The sequence below is a fragment of the Stegastes partitus genome, unplaced genomic scaffold, assembly GCF_000690725.1.
Source record: "Stegastes partitus isolate 25-593 unplaced genomic scaffold, Stegastes_partitus-1.0.2 Scaffold414, whole genome shotgun sequence".
NCBI classification, from domain to species: Eukaryota; Metazoa; Chordata; class Actinopteri; family Pomacentridae; genus Stegastes; species Stegastes partitus.
In genome coordinates, this window is record NW_007578145.1 from 420,614 (window position 1) to 435,125 (window position 14,512).

The window sequence follows — 14,512 nt, forward strand, 5'->3', positions numbered from 1 at the left end:
GTCACCAGTCTATAAAACATGGCCGACAAATTGCAGCTAAAAACTTGTGCTTTTTAAAAGGTGAATAATTGCACATTTTAAACAATTACAGTTCCCAGGGATGAAACACTGTTTAAATCTGAGACAACTGTGGATCAAGAAAAGGCATGTTTTGTGTAGTGTGGTCAAAATTCTCATATTTATTACAAATATGAATTATCAAATACAGGCTTTCTCCACTCCTCAGTAGACATCTTCAACAGGTAGCTACAGAAAGACATGGCTTTGTCGTCTGAACAGGCTTCCCCTCCTCTAAACAGCAGTGTGTGGACTCAGAAAGATGACTGCTGACTACTTTTCAGTCACGAGCCATCATTTCTTTGACTTATATTTCATAGAGCACAGAAATGAATAACTAAAAAAAACAAACCAACGATACCTTCCTAAGAAGACATGTCACCACTGATCCCTGTACGTAGAGCAGTACTATCTGTAGAGACTGCACAGTGCTAAATACGAGGAAGAAAGACCTACTTAAGAAAAGAGAAACACTGTTGAGGCTGGGTCTTGCTCTCGGGACCTGTGAGGTATTGAATCCTGAAGAGGAGCTTGCAGATCTCGGACAGCTCTGCTCTGGTGAGTTCATGGTTCAGGTTTGTACGAGGAGGGGGGATTTGTCCCGGGGGAGACCTGCTCTGGAGCAGCAGTCTCTGCCTGCGGTGAGGGACTGGCTGCTGCTGGTGGCTCTTTCTGCACCAGTTCTGGCTCATCCTGGCCTGCCTGGGGCGGGTGGACCAGGACCCGGTCGATGAGGCCGAAGTCCTGTGCTTCCATGGGACTCATGTAGCGGTCCCTTTCCATTACGCCCTCTGAAAGGTGGAGAGAAATTAGCATTTATTTACCACCAGCTAAAAAAGCTATAGACACTACAACCAGGGGCATACAAGCTTGATAAAATGAATGATCTGTGTAGTATTTTGAGCTGAAACTTGGAAAATAACATTGTGGGAAGATGTGAATTGCTAAAACAAGATATAATGCAGGACCTTTAAGAGGAGTCCCAGTGATTACACCAAAACTACAGTCATCATGAATAATCAGCAGAGCAATCAGTATAACTTACAACTGGATCATCCTACAGCTGTCGAGAACCACATCTCATCTCATGAACAAGACTGATATGCTACCTTGCAGTATTTCTAGTGTCAGTAGTATCCTGTTCTGACTGGACTGGACCGACCCCTTGTAGCTGGAATCAAATCGTTCTGTTTGCAGTGTTGCAGTGGTGTCTTGGTCTCCTTCACTTTATCGTGTCCCATCTCACTACTTGATTGCAAATGAAGAGCTGTGCAAACATACCGATGGTTTCCAGTGGCTGCCCTGTGTGTTTAGCGTAGATGTTGTTGATCTGTCTCTTCAGCTTTAGGATCTCCTCGGCCTGGATGGCGATGTCTGTGGCCTGGCCCTGGACACATGGCACACCCAGTATTATTTCCCTGTTTCACTAAAACAGCTTGCTTCTTTGATATTGAGATGTCATAACTGCCCCAGGTTTGATTTCAGATTGGTGTTAAAAGGGCCTGGGGAGCCCAGCTTACCCTGGCGCCTCCTGAAGGCTGGTGAACCATGATGCGGGCGTTGGGCAGCGAATGCCTCATGCCTGAGGTTCCTGCTGCCAGGAGCAAGCTGCCCATACTGGCTGCCTGGCCAACACACCAGGTGGAAATGGGATTAAGGATGTACTGCATGGTGTCATAAATGGCCAGGCCTGCTGTCACCACACCACCTGCAGGAGAGAGGGAGAGAGAGGGAGGCTGTCATCATATAAACATACTCATTTTACTCCCACACATGTGGAGGATCACTTCACCCAGAAGTACAATGCACTGAATTCACTAAAGACAAGACGTAGAGAACATATTTTGAAAACCATAATTATGAGATGAGTCTGCAAATGTCATGCTTTTGAAATGCAGATATCACATTTAGGAGAAAACCAGATAATGTATACTACACTCATTGAACAGGACTTGGCAGCAGTGTGACCTGTCTGACTGCAGAGATAGATCTGAGCTTCTCTTTGGACATTTTTAATTTTTAATGTAACATTTTCCAATGTGGGCTGCAAGGTGGCTCGGTGGTTAGCACCGTTGCCATGTAGCTAGAAGGCTCGCGTCCTGATGAGGACACCCGGGATCTTTCTGCGTGGAGTTTGCGTGTTCTCCCTGTGCAGCGTGGGTTCTCTCCAGGTTCTTCCTCTCACACAGTCCAAAAACATGTTGAGGTTAATTGGTGATTCTAAATTGTCCGTAGGTGTGAATGTGAGTGTGCTTGGTTGTCTGTCTCTAAGTGTAGCCCTGTGATAGACTGGTGACCTGTCCAGGTTGTCTCCTGCCTTCACACTGAGTCAGCTGGGATAGAGTCCAGCACCACCTGACCCTATTGAGGATTAAGCGGTGTATAGATGATGGATGGATGATCATACTTAAGGACTATCTCAGGCAGAAGAGCAAATGTAATCAGGAGGCGCTGAACCTCGGTCTTACCCTTACCCTTTGTTTAGTTTTAATTATGATGAGGTAGTAAGTCGTAATAACAAGATAAGGCCTCCAATATTTTTTATGTGGTAAATGTAATTTGCTTTTGCAGTATTATTATGCAATACTTCTAAGGATTAGAGTGTAAAAAGTTAAACTGATAAAACTGTATTATAGTAAATGACCATTTAAATATTGAAAGTGTAGTATTATAATATTCTGACATGGAAAATTTAAAAGTCTAACTTTAAACGCACTAATAAAACTCATCAATGTAAAACTACTACTTGATATATGTAATGGAAAGGACCCAAAAACAAGAGTGTAAGTGAATGCTTATGGCAATCCTTCAAGGTGTTCCTGAGATATCGTGTTTATCAGACAAGGACAGACAAGCCGAAACATATTGTGTTCTCCCGCTCCTGTCACGCATTGTTTGTCTTTTGGCACCAGCTGACCAATCATGAACAAGTAAAGAACAAATATGTAAGCAGGTAAATAAGCTCAACAAGTTAGATGTCTCAGGGCTTTTATCTGTCTCTGTTTTAGGAGACAGATAAAAGCACTTTTCAAGAGGACTGAGCGGTCGGTAGGTGATGTTTTTATGCATGCTGATCTGTTAACTTGTACAAAACTTGCTCAGGAGGTTAAGAGTGACGCCTAAGTTACCATGGTGAGGAAGCAAACAACTGTCGCAACACTGAGTGAACTCACTAACCCCAAAATCTACTCCATAACTCCGGCCTCAACACCATGGATTTAACTTTAAACCCTTCTGTGTGCTCGTGTCTTCACTGACTGTCTTACCAGGACTGTTGATGTACATGTGGATGGGCTTGTTGTTGCTTTCTGACTGTAGGAAGAGCAGCTGGGCAATAACCAGACTGGCTACAGAGTCATCAATCTGAGCAGAGGGGCAAAAGAATGAGCAAGTTAGAAATCATTCTGAAGCCACGTTGGAGGGGAAACAGTGATATTCATCACTTTGAGCATGCAGGAGGACACTTACAGGACCCATTACACAAATGATTCTCTCTCTCAGGAGGCGAGAGTAGATGTCATACGCTCGTTCTCCTCTCCCCTGTGACAAAAAAAATACAAAACAAAGGAGAATTTTAGGGTACTTTTGAAGCCACAAGGCGAATTTCCATCTGCTTGTTTTAATGCTCATTTTTAATTCGACACCACAAACTTAAATTGAAATTTCTGTGGGTTATCTTTTGTTTCCCTTCGTCACACTCCTTTGTAAGAGGCTACTACTTGTGCCAGACATAGTTCAAGTCATCTCACTCACCGTCTGCTCCACAACTATGGGTATGAGGGGATTTCTCCATACGGGACTATGATGGATGGACCTGCTGTGTTTCAGTGTCAACCCTCCGATGTGCAACGCCCTCTGAAAGACACAGAAAAAACAAGCTGTGTAGATTCTCAGTCAGCCAGGTCATGACAATCCTATGAGCATTAGTAGAAAGCAACTGGACTTCTTTTTTGTGTTCCTAAAGATATTTCACTCTTCATCCAAGAGGCTTCTTTACTTCAAAGAGGTGAAATGTATTCAAGAACCTAAAAGAGGTGTCCATTTGCTTTTTTTTTTTATTTAACAACTACATGTTTGACCTTAATTTTTTTATCCAAGGTCAAATATGACATCACCAACAGAAAGCCCCAACATGGCTGCTTATCTGCACCAAATACCACAAATCTACCTTCTACCCTTTTGAAGTTACACAGCATTTTTGAAAAAGTGACCTCTAGTGGAGCTATTTTTGCACTGATTGACCCTAAAATTTAATCAAAAATAAAACATAAGTAAGATATCTGCTTGTTAGACCTTAGGACTTGAGCTAGAGACCATTCACAGATGGGACCGATTCCTTTATAGTTACCTCAACAACGGGGCAACTACAAAAAAAAACAAAATGTTAGAAAAAAGGAGAAATAATGATAATAATAATAATAATTGATTAGATTTATATAGCGCTTTTCTGGACACTCAAAGACGCTTTACACTGTCAATTATTCATCCATCCATCCATTATCTATACACCGCTTAATCCTCACTAGGGTCATGGGGGGTTGGAGTCTATCCCAGCCGACCCAGGGCAAAGGCAGGGGACACCTGGACAGGTCGCCAGTCTATCACAGGGCTACACTTAGAGACAGACAACCAAGCACACTCACATTCACACCTACGGACAATTTAGAATCACCAATTAACCTCAACATGTTTTTGGACCTTGTGGGAGGAAGCCGGAGACCCCGGAGAGAACCCACGCTGCACGGGGAGAACATGCAAACTCCACGCAGACAGATCCCGGGTGTCCTCACCAGGATGCAAACCGGCGACCTTCTTGCTGCGAGGCAACAGTGCTAACCAAAGGAAGGAGTTCTGCTACCATAAGCCACGTCACAGTAAATGCAAACAGAACTTAAGCAGACATACTGTGAAACTATTCAAGACTCACGCCTTATGTACATAAAAAAAAAAGGTGAGCATAACTGAGTTTATGTGGTAGAATAGCACCAAATCAGTTGCTAATTTTTTTTTAAAAAAGACAAAAATTGTAAAAGATGAAAAGTTTTTTGTCAAATTTTGAACTTAAGAATGCATGTATTATGTCCTCTTCAACAAACGGTGGCACTTGAGTGTAAAAGCAACATGATCAGGTCGTCTAACTGGTTTATGTCAAACGGTGTAACCGGTATTTTTCATAAAGGTACGACATTACACATAAAAACTAATGTGGATTTTTTTTCTAACCCACTACTGCAGGGAAATAACATTCTTTTTTGAAACATGTTTTAAATATAATTTGATAAAGATGATTTGGAAAACGTGTTTTCAAAGTTTGTCCAGCTCAGTACGGCAACAACACATTTAAATTCAGAGGTAATTCTGATAAAAGTGAGATGTTTGTTTGTGTGACATTTTAAAACAAGGGCTGCAAGGTGGAGCAGTGGTTAGCGCCGTTGCCTCACAGCTAGAAGATCCCCTGGTGGCGTCCCGGTGTGGACACCCGGGATCTTTCTGCGATGAGTTTGCATGTTCTCCCCGTGCAGCGTGGGTTCTCTCCGGGGTCTCTGGCTTCCTCCCACAAGGTCCAGAAACATGTTGAGGTTAATTGGTGATTCTAAATTGGTGTGAATGTGAGTGTGCTTGGTTTGGCTGTGATAGACTGGTGACCTGTCCAGGTGTCCCCTGAGTCAGCTGGGATAGACTCCAGCCCCCCACAACCCCAGTGAGGATTAAGTGGTGTATAGATAATGGATGGATGGATGGATGGATTTTAAAACAATATAATGTGTAAACTTTCATACAATGTAGATGGATAAAATATGAACCATTTTTCATTGTGTCATGGTTACATCACTCAATATTTTCATGTGCATTCAGCCCTTTTGTAAAATGTCACCTCAAAACAAGAAACCAACATAAATACACCTTGTAGATTTTTAAGTAACCTGATGCTTTTAAAACATGTTTATAAAGGATTTTTGAACCAATTGTCACTGACATAACAGATGTATAACATATGGACTGTTCTATTTTAGTTCCCCACTAATAAAAAACATTAAACAAGCACTGACATCTGTGTAACATATATGAGGGTTTAAACTGAGATATTATGAGGGGAGAGAGTGGCGTCTTAAAAAGAGACAGTTTCCTTATGGAGTCCTGAGCATGTAATCAGCAGCTCATAAATGTTAAAATCACAAGCTAATTAAACATTTAGCCCAACGAGATTTGTTGAACTAAAGTGCAATTTAAGCTAATTTATTTTAATGTTAAATTCAAGCAGTGGAGAGTTTTCAAACTTCTTTCCAACACAGTGTTTGTCAAGTTAAACACACTCCTGCCTGAGAACACCATGTCCACACAGCACATGTTGACAACGGGCTGTCAAGCAAAGCAACGAGTGTAAAAAAGAAAAAGACTTGAGTGACATGTTGCTGGTTCTGCTCGACGTGTTTTCGTTAAAAGTGTCGCCTGTCAGCACACCGCTGCAGCGCGGAGCTCACAGGTTTAGAGGTGATGCCTTCAAATGTTACACAAGCTGCTAGCTAACAGGCTAACACGACGCTAACAACAGTCGCCACCGATTTGCTATGATACGTATTTAAGGATGACGCTTATGCTGACAGACGGGTTCGTAAAAACAACTTCAGGTACTTACTCGTAACAGCATTTTTGAAGTATTTAAGGTTTCACTCCCCCTTCGTGTGACCCCAGCTACTCCGGAACTAGTTCCGGCTTGACCTTTGACCCGCCAGCTTCTTCTTCTTCTTCGCCTCCATTTTGTTGGTTGAAAATCAACTAAATGTTGCATCAGCGCCACCGCGTGTCGTTTTCTTCCGCTTTACAGGTCACGACTGAACATGAGGTACAAACGTATCACCAAAAAAACAACATTAGGAATTGAAAGAAACATAGTTAAAGAAGATGCTTATTTATTTATTTAAAGTAAACAGTACAATAAAGTTCAAGACGTGAAATACGGCACACTTAGAAGCAATATTCACAGCCTGAAATAAATAAATATGGCCACGAAATAAATAAATGTGGAATTATTAAGTAAAATTTACCTGAAATAAATTAAACCAATCCTTTAAAAAAGTAATTATTTAATTTAAAGTGTAGTAGCGTTATAGCTTTCGCTCCTCCATTTTAAAAATCTGTCGTAGTACTTTTTTATGTTTTATTTTTTTAGTATTTTTCGCAATATGGTCTTTTAAAAAAAACAGACCAAAAAAAAACTAACCGACTTTTTTTTTTTTTTTTTTTAAACAAAACTGGTTGTTGTTATTTTTATGTGTTATCTAAAGTTTCAAATCTAAAAAAAAAAAAAAAAAAGTTATCATCATGCATCGTACTGTTTTCACTGGTTACTTTAATAAGTTTCCTCGCGATACAGTATTTTATCTCGCAGTGCTTGTCGCCACTTAAGCGTAAGATCCGAACTCAACCTGATCCCGTTTAAGTCAACAGGCCTTTTATTTTGAAAGCTCCCACTGGAGCGTGTGTTTTTCTCGCAGCCTGCATCTGAGCATCAGTCTGACTGTACTTGGACTTTCTCTCTCTGCTGTTCGGACTCAGTCATGTCAAACAACAGCGCCGCCAACAGCAGTTTAGTCATCGCCCAGAAGGCGGTGAAGCAGCTTCGCCTGGAGGCCAGCGTCCGCAGGATCAAGGTAACAGCAAAGCGACACCTGAGCTCAGCTTCACTGCAAACTCCTTGTTGACAAGAAGTGACCGGCAGCTGCTAAACTTTTAGTGTTTATTTGACCTGCTGTGTGCCTCAGATCCTGATCAATCCAGCGGTTCTAACCTGCTCAAGTGTCTTTAAAGGACCAATCCAACTCATTTAATGCAGTTTTCCACTTTGCCAAAAAAGTGATTGCAGCCCCTGAAATGTTAAAGTTGCATCAGAATGACGAGATTTCATTCATGAGGGTTACATTTTAAACTGGATGAGTCAATTTCCTTATTTTATATTTTTATATGTACAAACCATGTTGATTACAGCGTAAACAATGATGTTAGACAACCTAAACTCCACAAACAACATGATCATGTTGCCTGTCATGTATAAGCTTGATTATACTATAAACTGCAAACACTTGATCTTAATTGCTCGCTTCCAAAAAAAGTATTACAGACACACTCATGCTGTCACCAAAGTTTTGTGTATTTTCACATTGTGACTTCACCCTACAGATAAAAGCAGTTGTTTTTTTTAAACTGGGGAGTTCATATTTTTGGCAAATGATCACTTTTTGGCCTAAAAACTGCCCATAAGCGCATCCTGAGCTTTAAAGTGGAGCACGATGCATCTAATTAATCTGTGAAACACACATTTAATACATTTTATTCCACTCAAAACCTATTTTACTGTAACAGGAAGTGTTTTCTTACACCCTCTAAATTATTTTTAACTGCCTTAAATTATCCTTATTTGAGCTTTTGCATTTAAAAAAAAAAACTACCCCAACAGGCCGTGACACTCATACCAAAGTACTACGTTTTATATTTTTTGAAAGCCGTTCGCAGTGTGCAGTGAAATGGCAGGAAAACAGACTTTTCTCAGCGAGAGCAGCACAGTGATAGCTTTGTCGATTGTGCTGCTGTGTGACTGGTGTGATTGTTGGCCGGCGACTTATTTTAGAACAGGCTAGTTTTCAGCTGGGAGACTGTGTCGGAGGAGGGGAACTCCCAGAATAAAGAAATCACAGAGGAGTTTAACCCAGTCTGAAAATTCTTGTGATTAGTTACAGTCCAAACAGCAAAAACACACACACCAAAGACTGGACTTTATGTTACTGTAAGGACGGAAAACCAAACACAACAGAGCGGTGACGGCCTCTTGTGTTTTCAAAGTAAAGACTGTGCTGTGTGTTATCAGTTAAGATTCTGAGATTGTAAATTTTTGCAAATCTTTGGTGCTTTTCTTTTGCTAGTTTTACACATATAACGCTGGTTTAAAGGCCAGGGAAAGCTGTGTAATTGATTGAGATTGTAAATCATCTGTAATACTGGGGAAAAAAATCTAGATTTAAAGAAACAGAGAGGAATTAAACTTGTTAAACTGTTTTTATATTAATCCCATGTCATCAGTGTATTATAGGTTCTATTATTATAGGACCTGTAACTATTGAAAGAGAAGAAAACTAAATCATTTTCTTTTAAATAGAGAGCTAGCGAGCATCAGCAAACTTTTATAGCATCATGGACAAATGTAAGTTAGTTGGTAGCTATGAATTTATGTATTTTTTGAATTATCATTTTACTGTCATCTTTAAACAATTTACTGTTATTTTACAGATGTTCCCGATTTTGTCAGATAATAACATAAATTTACGTTAACTTTGATATATTTATATATTTTTTCCTTTTTTTTATTTTATTGTCAGACCATTTTTTATTGTATATAAATTAGCAAAAAAATAATTAATTTACTGTTGTTGAGGTTCTTTGAAAGAAAAATATGTGTATTGAGGACTAATAAAATAGTACATCTTTTTTTTTTTTAAAAAAGTATTAATTAACTTATCTTTAAAAACAAACAAACAAACAAACAAAAACAGATCATGCTGTACATCCACATCATTTTTTTTATTTTCAGTTTTTTCAATTTTTTTTTTTACAAATAGTAAAATTGTTCTTTTGACTATCAAATTATATTGTAATATTATATTTGAATCAGAGTTATTTTTACAGAACGTTACAGTATTCCACCTTTTTTAAATGTTTTTTTGTGTTTTTTTTTTTTTTTACAGTGTAGCTATGAAAAAAAAAACCCTCAGCTAATAAGAAAAAGATTATTATCTGGGGATGCTGTTCGACAGATTGTGGAAAATGCCGCGCATAAATGTCACATCAATGAGCGCTTTGAACCGGAGATGTATCGGCTCTTCCCCACAGAGACTCGCAGAAAGCAGTGCAGCAGTTTTAGGGCCTCTGAGATTTCACTCTTTGTTCTTTCGAGTGTGAAACTGGACTCATCAACAGTCGTCTAAAGCAGCACTTCGGGGATTTATGTTGCGGTTAAATGAAGCCGGGGAGCTTGATGAAGATGGAGCGAGAAACGAGTGGGAAAAGCTGAGATATTGTGATTTTTTTAGTTTTAATCAAGCCTGATACAGTTTCCTTAATCAGGAGTGTTTTATTAGCCCCTCATTGCCTGATAAATGCACCACATCCTCAGCGTGTTCCCGTCCAAGCCAAGATGACCCGCATGACTTCACTTCATTGGGGTTATTTCCTCCAACCAAAACATTTTTCAGCAGTTTGAACAGGCTGCGTTGTAGGGTTCATATATTTAAATACTTGAATTGTGCACAAATGCAGTGCGCTTCCTCTGCTGTAGTAAAAAGGACACAACACCAGTGTGTAACCTGAGACTAAAGCAGCTGTGGAAGCTCGTTCCAGCTCCTGTCTCAGTTGCAAAACCACAGCTTGAAAGCATCTAACATTAGCCGCTCTTTTCTAGTGTGATAAGAAAGGGCATCAGTAGGGTTTTTCTTTACGATGTTTACAACATTGCCTTGACTTCCATCGGTCTTACACATATAACACTAGCAAGCTCGGGTAAGGTGTGTGATTTTGATAATAAGAAAGCTAATTCTTGTTTTTGTGTAGAGAGAGATATTAGAATGAAACTGTAGATCATACAAGAGACTGGAAATAATTGAACTTTATTTTTTGCCCCATAGTACACAGTGCTGCTGTGTTAGTCCTTCTCATAAGTAAGATTAACATGATGTGTAGGGTCGAATGAAGGAGTGATTTTACTTTCATAAAGGTTAAAAAACACTGGATCCTACACCTCCTAATGCAACTTGTTCTTCTGATACGCAACACTCCTGCCTGGTGTGTTTGAAACTTAGCAATTTAAGAGAGCATGATCGGAGTTATTTTTTTCCCTTTTCCCAAAGTTTGTTATCAAGTGTCCCAACACTGGTGTTTTTAATACTTGGATAATATAAGAAAACAGGAGAATATGAGGATGAATAAGGACAAAATCACTAAAGTGTCTTCACCCCATTTGATTATACATTAAGAAATTAAACATTTTTGTTTTTCCTTCTTCTGATTGGTTAATAAATGTTGATAGAGTGTAAGAGGTCATTTTGAGGATCCATCCATCCATCTACATCTATACGCCGCTTAATCCTCACTAGGGTCATGGGGGGCTGGAGTCTATCCCAGCTGACTCAGGGTGAAGGCAGGGGACACCCTGGACAGGTAACCAGTCTATCACAGGGCTACACTTAGAGACAGACAACCAAGCACACTCACATTCACATCTACGGACAATTTAGAATCACCAATTAACCTCAACATGTTTTTGGACTGTGTGGGAGGAAGAACCCGGAGAGAACCCACGCTGCACGGGGAGAACATGCAAACTCCATGCAGAAAGATCCCGATGCCCACGAACCGGCGACCTTCTAGCTGTGAGGCAACGGTGCTAACCACCGAGCCGCCTTGCAGCCCTCATTTTGAAGATAATAATTTAAAAAAACTGTGTCTCCTTAGGGTGAGAATACACTCGGTTGTAAATGTATTAGGTCCCTCTAAAGCCAACACAACCCAATGCAACAGTCCTGAAGAAAAAAAGAAATCCCTATCTTCATAAAGCTAATTATGTTCTGTCCGTACTGCATTACACAGAAAGATGTTTCTGTTATTTAGACGAGCCCCACTGATATAAAAGGAATGGACAAAATAATAGAAACACTAGGGAGTATAATGGGGCACTAAAAACTAAACACTGCAGCCTTCAAAATGACCAAACTGTTAAATCAGCTTAGCTAGTGACATCCAAAATGAAAACAGGACTGTGTGTTAGATCACATTAGTACCCTCCTGTTAACTTTGGGACCAATTTGACCCCATTCAATGTTTAACATCTCTAAATAATTGACACACTTTTTTCAGTTTTATTTAAAGTGCTATTTACACACAAACTTGGGTAACAAGTTTAATTTTCTGGAGATTTAAATTGCTGGAGGAACCCAAGGAGCCTTCACCCTGAGTCAGCTGGGATAGACTCCAGCCCCCCCACGACCCTAGTGAGGATTAGGCGGTGTATAGATAATGGATAGATGGATGGAACCCAAGGATAAAAGATGCCAGTGAATTTGTAGGTAACAGGAGGGTTAAGCTCTGCGTACCTGCCGGCTGACCACAATCAGCTGCTGCACACTCATTTCATGTCTGTGTATTGTTCAGGTCTCTCAGGCCGCTGCAGAACTGAAGACCTTCTGTTTGCAAAATGCCCACAAAGACCCTCTCCTCACCGGGGTGCCCTCCAGCGACAACCCATTCCGGCCTCCCAAGTCATGTGTGCTCCTCTGAGGTGCCTCTCTTCCTGGTATAATCGTGTTTTTATATTCTTAAAATTTTGCCCTTTGCTTCCTTTTTTCAATAGTTTTCTACGTCTGCAGCTGCTGAACAACTGACCCGTTGTCTTGTAGAGCACAAGACTCATCCCTGCAAGCGAAACTGATCTATTTTTTTTTCTCTTTGTAGGACTGTGAAGGAGTGAAAAAACACTCAGATGCATGATTGTTCCGATGGGGATTTCTGTCGTGCAACGCTATTGAAGACAATAATAACTATATGTACATTCAGAGGACTACACAACAGACTTTACTGCTACGATTCTGCCTTCATGACCAAATCCAAAACCCACAACTCAGTTACAGTAGAATTTTCAACAGGGGTTGATGCTTGATGATAAAAGTCTGTGTCTGATGAAAAGGGGACCCATGAAAAGTCACATTGGAAGACATCAGATTACCGTCAGATTTGTTTTCATTTATGAATGTTGCCCAGAACAATCTCATTTTATGAATTTTCCACATGTTTCTAATACAAATCATAACTGTAGTCATAACTTTGTTATCACTGCATTGGCATTTCCTTTAAAAAAAAAAAACAAAAAAAAACAGCAAGCATTGAGCAAAAAAAAAAAAACAACAACAAAAAAACCCCCCAAAAATAAACTCTAATTACCATCTGCTGATTTTGATATATTAATTCCAGTCACCAGTTTTTCAGAAATGGGAGCCTTTAACTAACTAAATGTTACCATGAGTTCAGTTTTCTGTGCCACTGAAGCTGTATCTGAGTTTTTCAGAATAAAACCCACATTAAGCTGCAGTGATGAGTCCATTTATTGATTTGTCAATCAACTCAAAGTTAAGTGCCAACTATTCTCATCATGGACTCATTCCTTCAGGCAAATTTTTTTTTCTGATTTGATCTTCTTCAGTGTAAAGATTCAATGTGTTTCTTCTTTGTTTTACATGACTGTAACCTAAATATCTTTGGTTTTTGCTGTCTGTCAAGTTAATGTACCAAATGTAAACCCTCATTCTTTAGATGCGACTGTGTCATTTAGAAAACATTAAATTATTACCACAATGTCTTTTATCCAGTTTTCTCCTGATGTTTTTTTTTCTTCCCACATGTTCTTCTTTTAATCATATATGTATATTATTGTAATACATATGTACAGATGTGTGGGTGTAGGCTTTGTTGGAACACTGGGGGTAACCCATAGAGTTTCTATCCATAAAAGAATCTGTGCAATACCACTGACATGTGCAACACTGTTATTTCTAGAACTAGTACTTATGTATATTTTGGTTTAGTTTTATTTTTGTGCTCGATTTCTTAAATCTCAATTAAATCTTTGCAGCTGTAACATCGCACATATCTCCACTAAGGGATTAATAAAGGCTTATTTTACAAGATAAACTTTATCATATATAAAATAATTGATAAAGATAAAAAGTAAACCTGATTTGAATTGACGTATAAGAACATTTTAATATTAATTTATTATTTGGTTACTTTTTAAAAAATATTCTATTTGTTTTATTTGTATTTTAAAGGATAAACTATCTTAAATAAAACAAAAATAAATCAATAAAACTGATTTAATCTAAAGTATATGAATAGGTCAAATTTTATATTAGTTTATTTAAAAAGTATTTTTGATATTTTTTATCTTACAAGATAAACTTTATCTGAAATAAAATAAAGATAAATTAATAAACTTGATTTTAAATGGATGGATGGATGGATGGATGGGTTTAATATGAAGTATATGAATATTTCAATTTTAATTAGTTTGTTTGGGATTTTTTTTGTTTTAATTTAATGTTTAATTTTTCTTGTAAGACCAACTTTACCTTAAATAAAATAAAAAATAAATAAACTTGATTTGATGTGATGTATATGGATATTTAGATTTTAATATTAATTTGTTTTGTATTTTTTGTATTTAATTTTTATTTTTTGTTATGAGATAAACTTTATCTTAAATAAAAGAAAAGAAAAAAATGAATAAACATAGATTTGAGATGATGTATATGAATATTTACATTTTAATACGTATTTATTATTTCACAAGTATTTTTAATTATTTTTATTATTCAATAAACCACTATATTAAGAGCTCCTGTTAGTATGAAGCCATGAC

At 38.5% G+C, this 14,512-nt stretch overlaps 2 protein-coding genes across 3 annotated transcripts; one reads left to right on the top strand and one right to left on the bottom strand.

Annotated features, from left to right (window-relative positions):
• Nucleotides 1-149: 149 nt before the first annotated feature.
• Nucleotides 150-6,773, bottom strand: clpp (caseinolytic mitochondrial matrix peptidase proteolytic subunit). The gene is made up of 7 exons (XM_008285740.1): nucleotides 6,695-6,773; nucleotides 3,811-3,912; nucleotides 3,526-3,597; nucleotides 3,324-3,420; nucleotides 1,578-1,765; nucleotides 1,339-1,444; nucleotides 150-848 (listed from the first exon to the last, which is right to left on the bottom strand). The coding sequence occupies exons 1-7, from the start codon at nucleotides 6,704-6,706 to the stop codon at nucleotides 622-624; spliced, it is 804 nt and encodes a 267-aa protein (XP_008283962.1). The 5' UTR covers nucleotides 6,707-6,773; the 3' UTR covers nucleotides 150-621.
• Nucleotides 6,774-7,555: 782 nt separating this feature from the next.
• LOC103360086 (guanine nucleotide-binding protein G(I)/G(S)/G(O) subunit gamma-5) lies at nucleotides 7,556-13,458 on the top strand. Of its 2 annotated transcripts, none has more exons than XM_008285742.1 (3): nucleotides 7,556-7,709; nucleotides 12,253-12,379; nucleotides 12,553-13,458. In XM_008285742.1, the coding sequence occupies exons 1-2, from the start codon at nucleotides 7,617-7,619 to the stop codon at nucleotides 12,376-12,378; spliced, it is 219 nt and encodes a 72-aa protein (XP_008283964.1). In that variant the 5' UTR covers nucleotides 7,556-7,616; the 3' UTR covers nucleotide 12,379; nucleotides 12,553-13,458. The 2 variants fall into 2 exon arrangements, with proteins under 2 accessions (XP_008283964.1, XP_008283963.1); XM_008285741.1 differs by having other exon boundaries at nucleotides 7,558-7,709; nucleotides 12,253-12,394.
• Nucleotides 13,459-14,512: the final 1,054 nt, after the last annotated feature.

Coding starts and splice junctions, on each gene's coding strand:
- clpp (XM_008285740.1), bottom strand. Junction 1,766..3,323: donor CATGTACATCAACAGTCCTG/GTAAGACAGTCA, acceptor TCTCTCCTGCAG/GTGGTGTGGTGACAGCAGGC. Junction 849..1,338: donor GCAGCCACTGGAAACCATCG/GTATGTTTGCAC, acceptor TCCACCTTTCAG/AGGGCGTAATGGAAAGGGAC.
- LOC103360086 (XM_008285742.1), top strand. CDS start 7,617: ATGTCAAACAACAGCGCCGCCAACAGCAGTTTAGTCATCGCCCAGAAG. Junction 7,710..12,252: donor CCAGCGTCCGCAGGATCAAG/GTAACAGCAAAG, acceptor TGTATTGTTCAG/GTCTCTCAGGCCGCTGCAGA.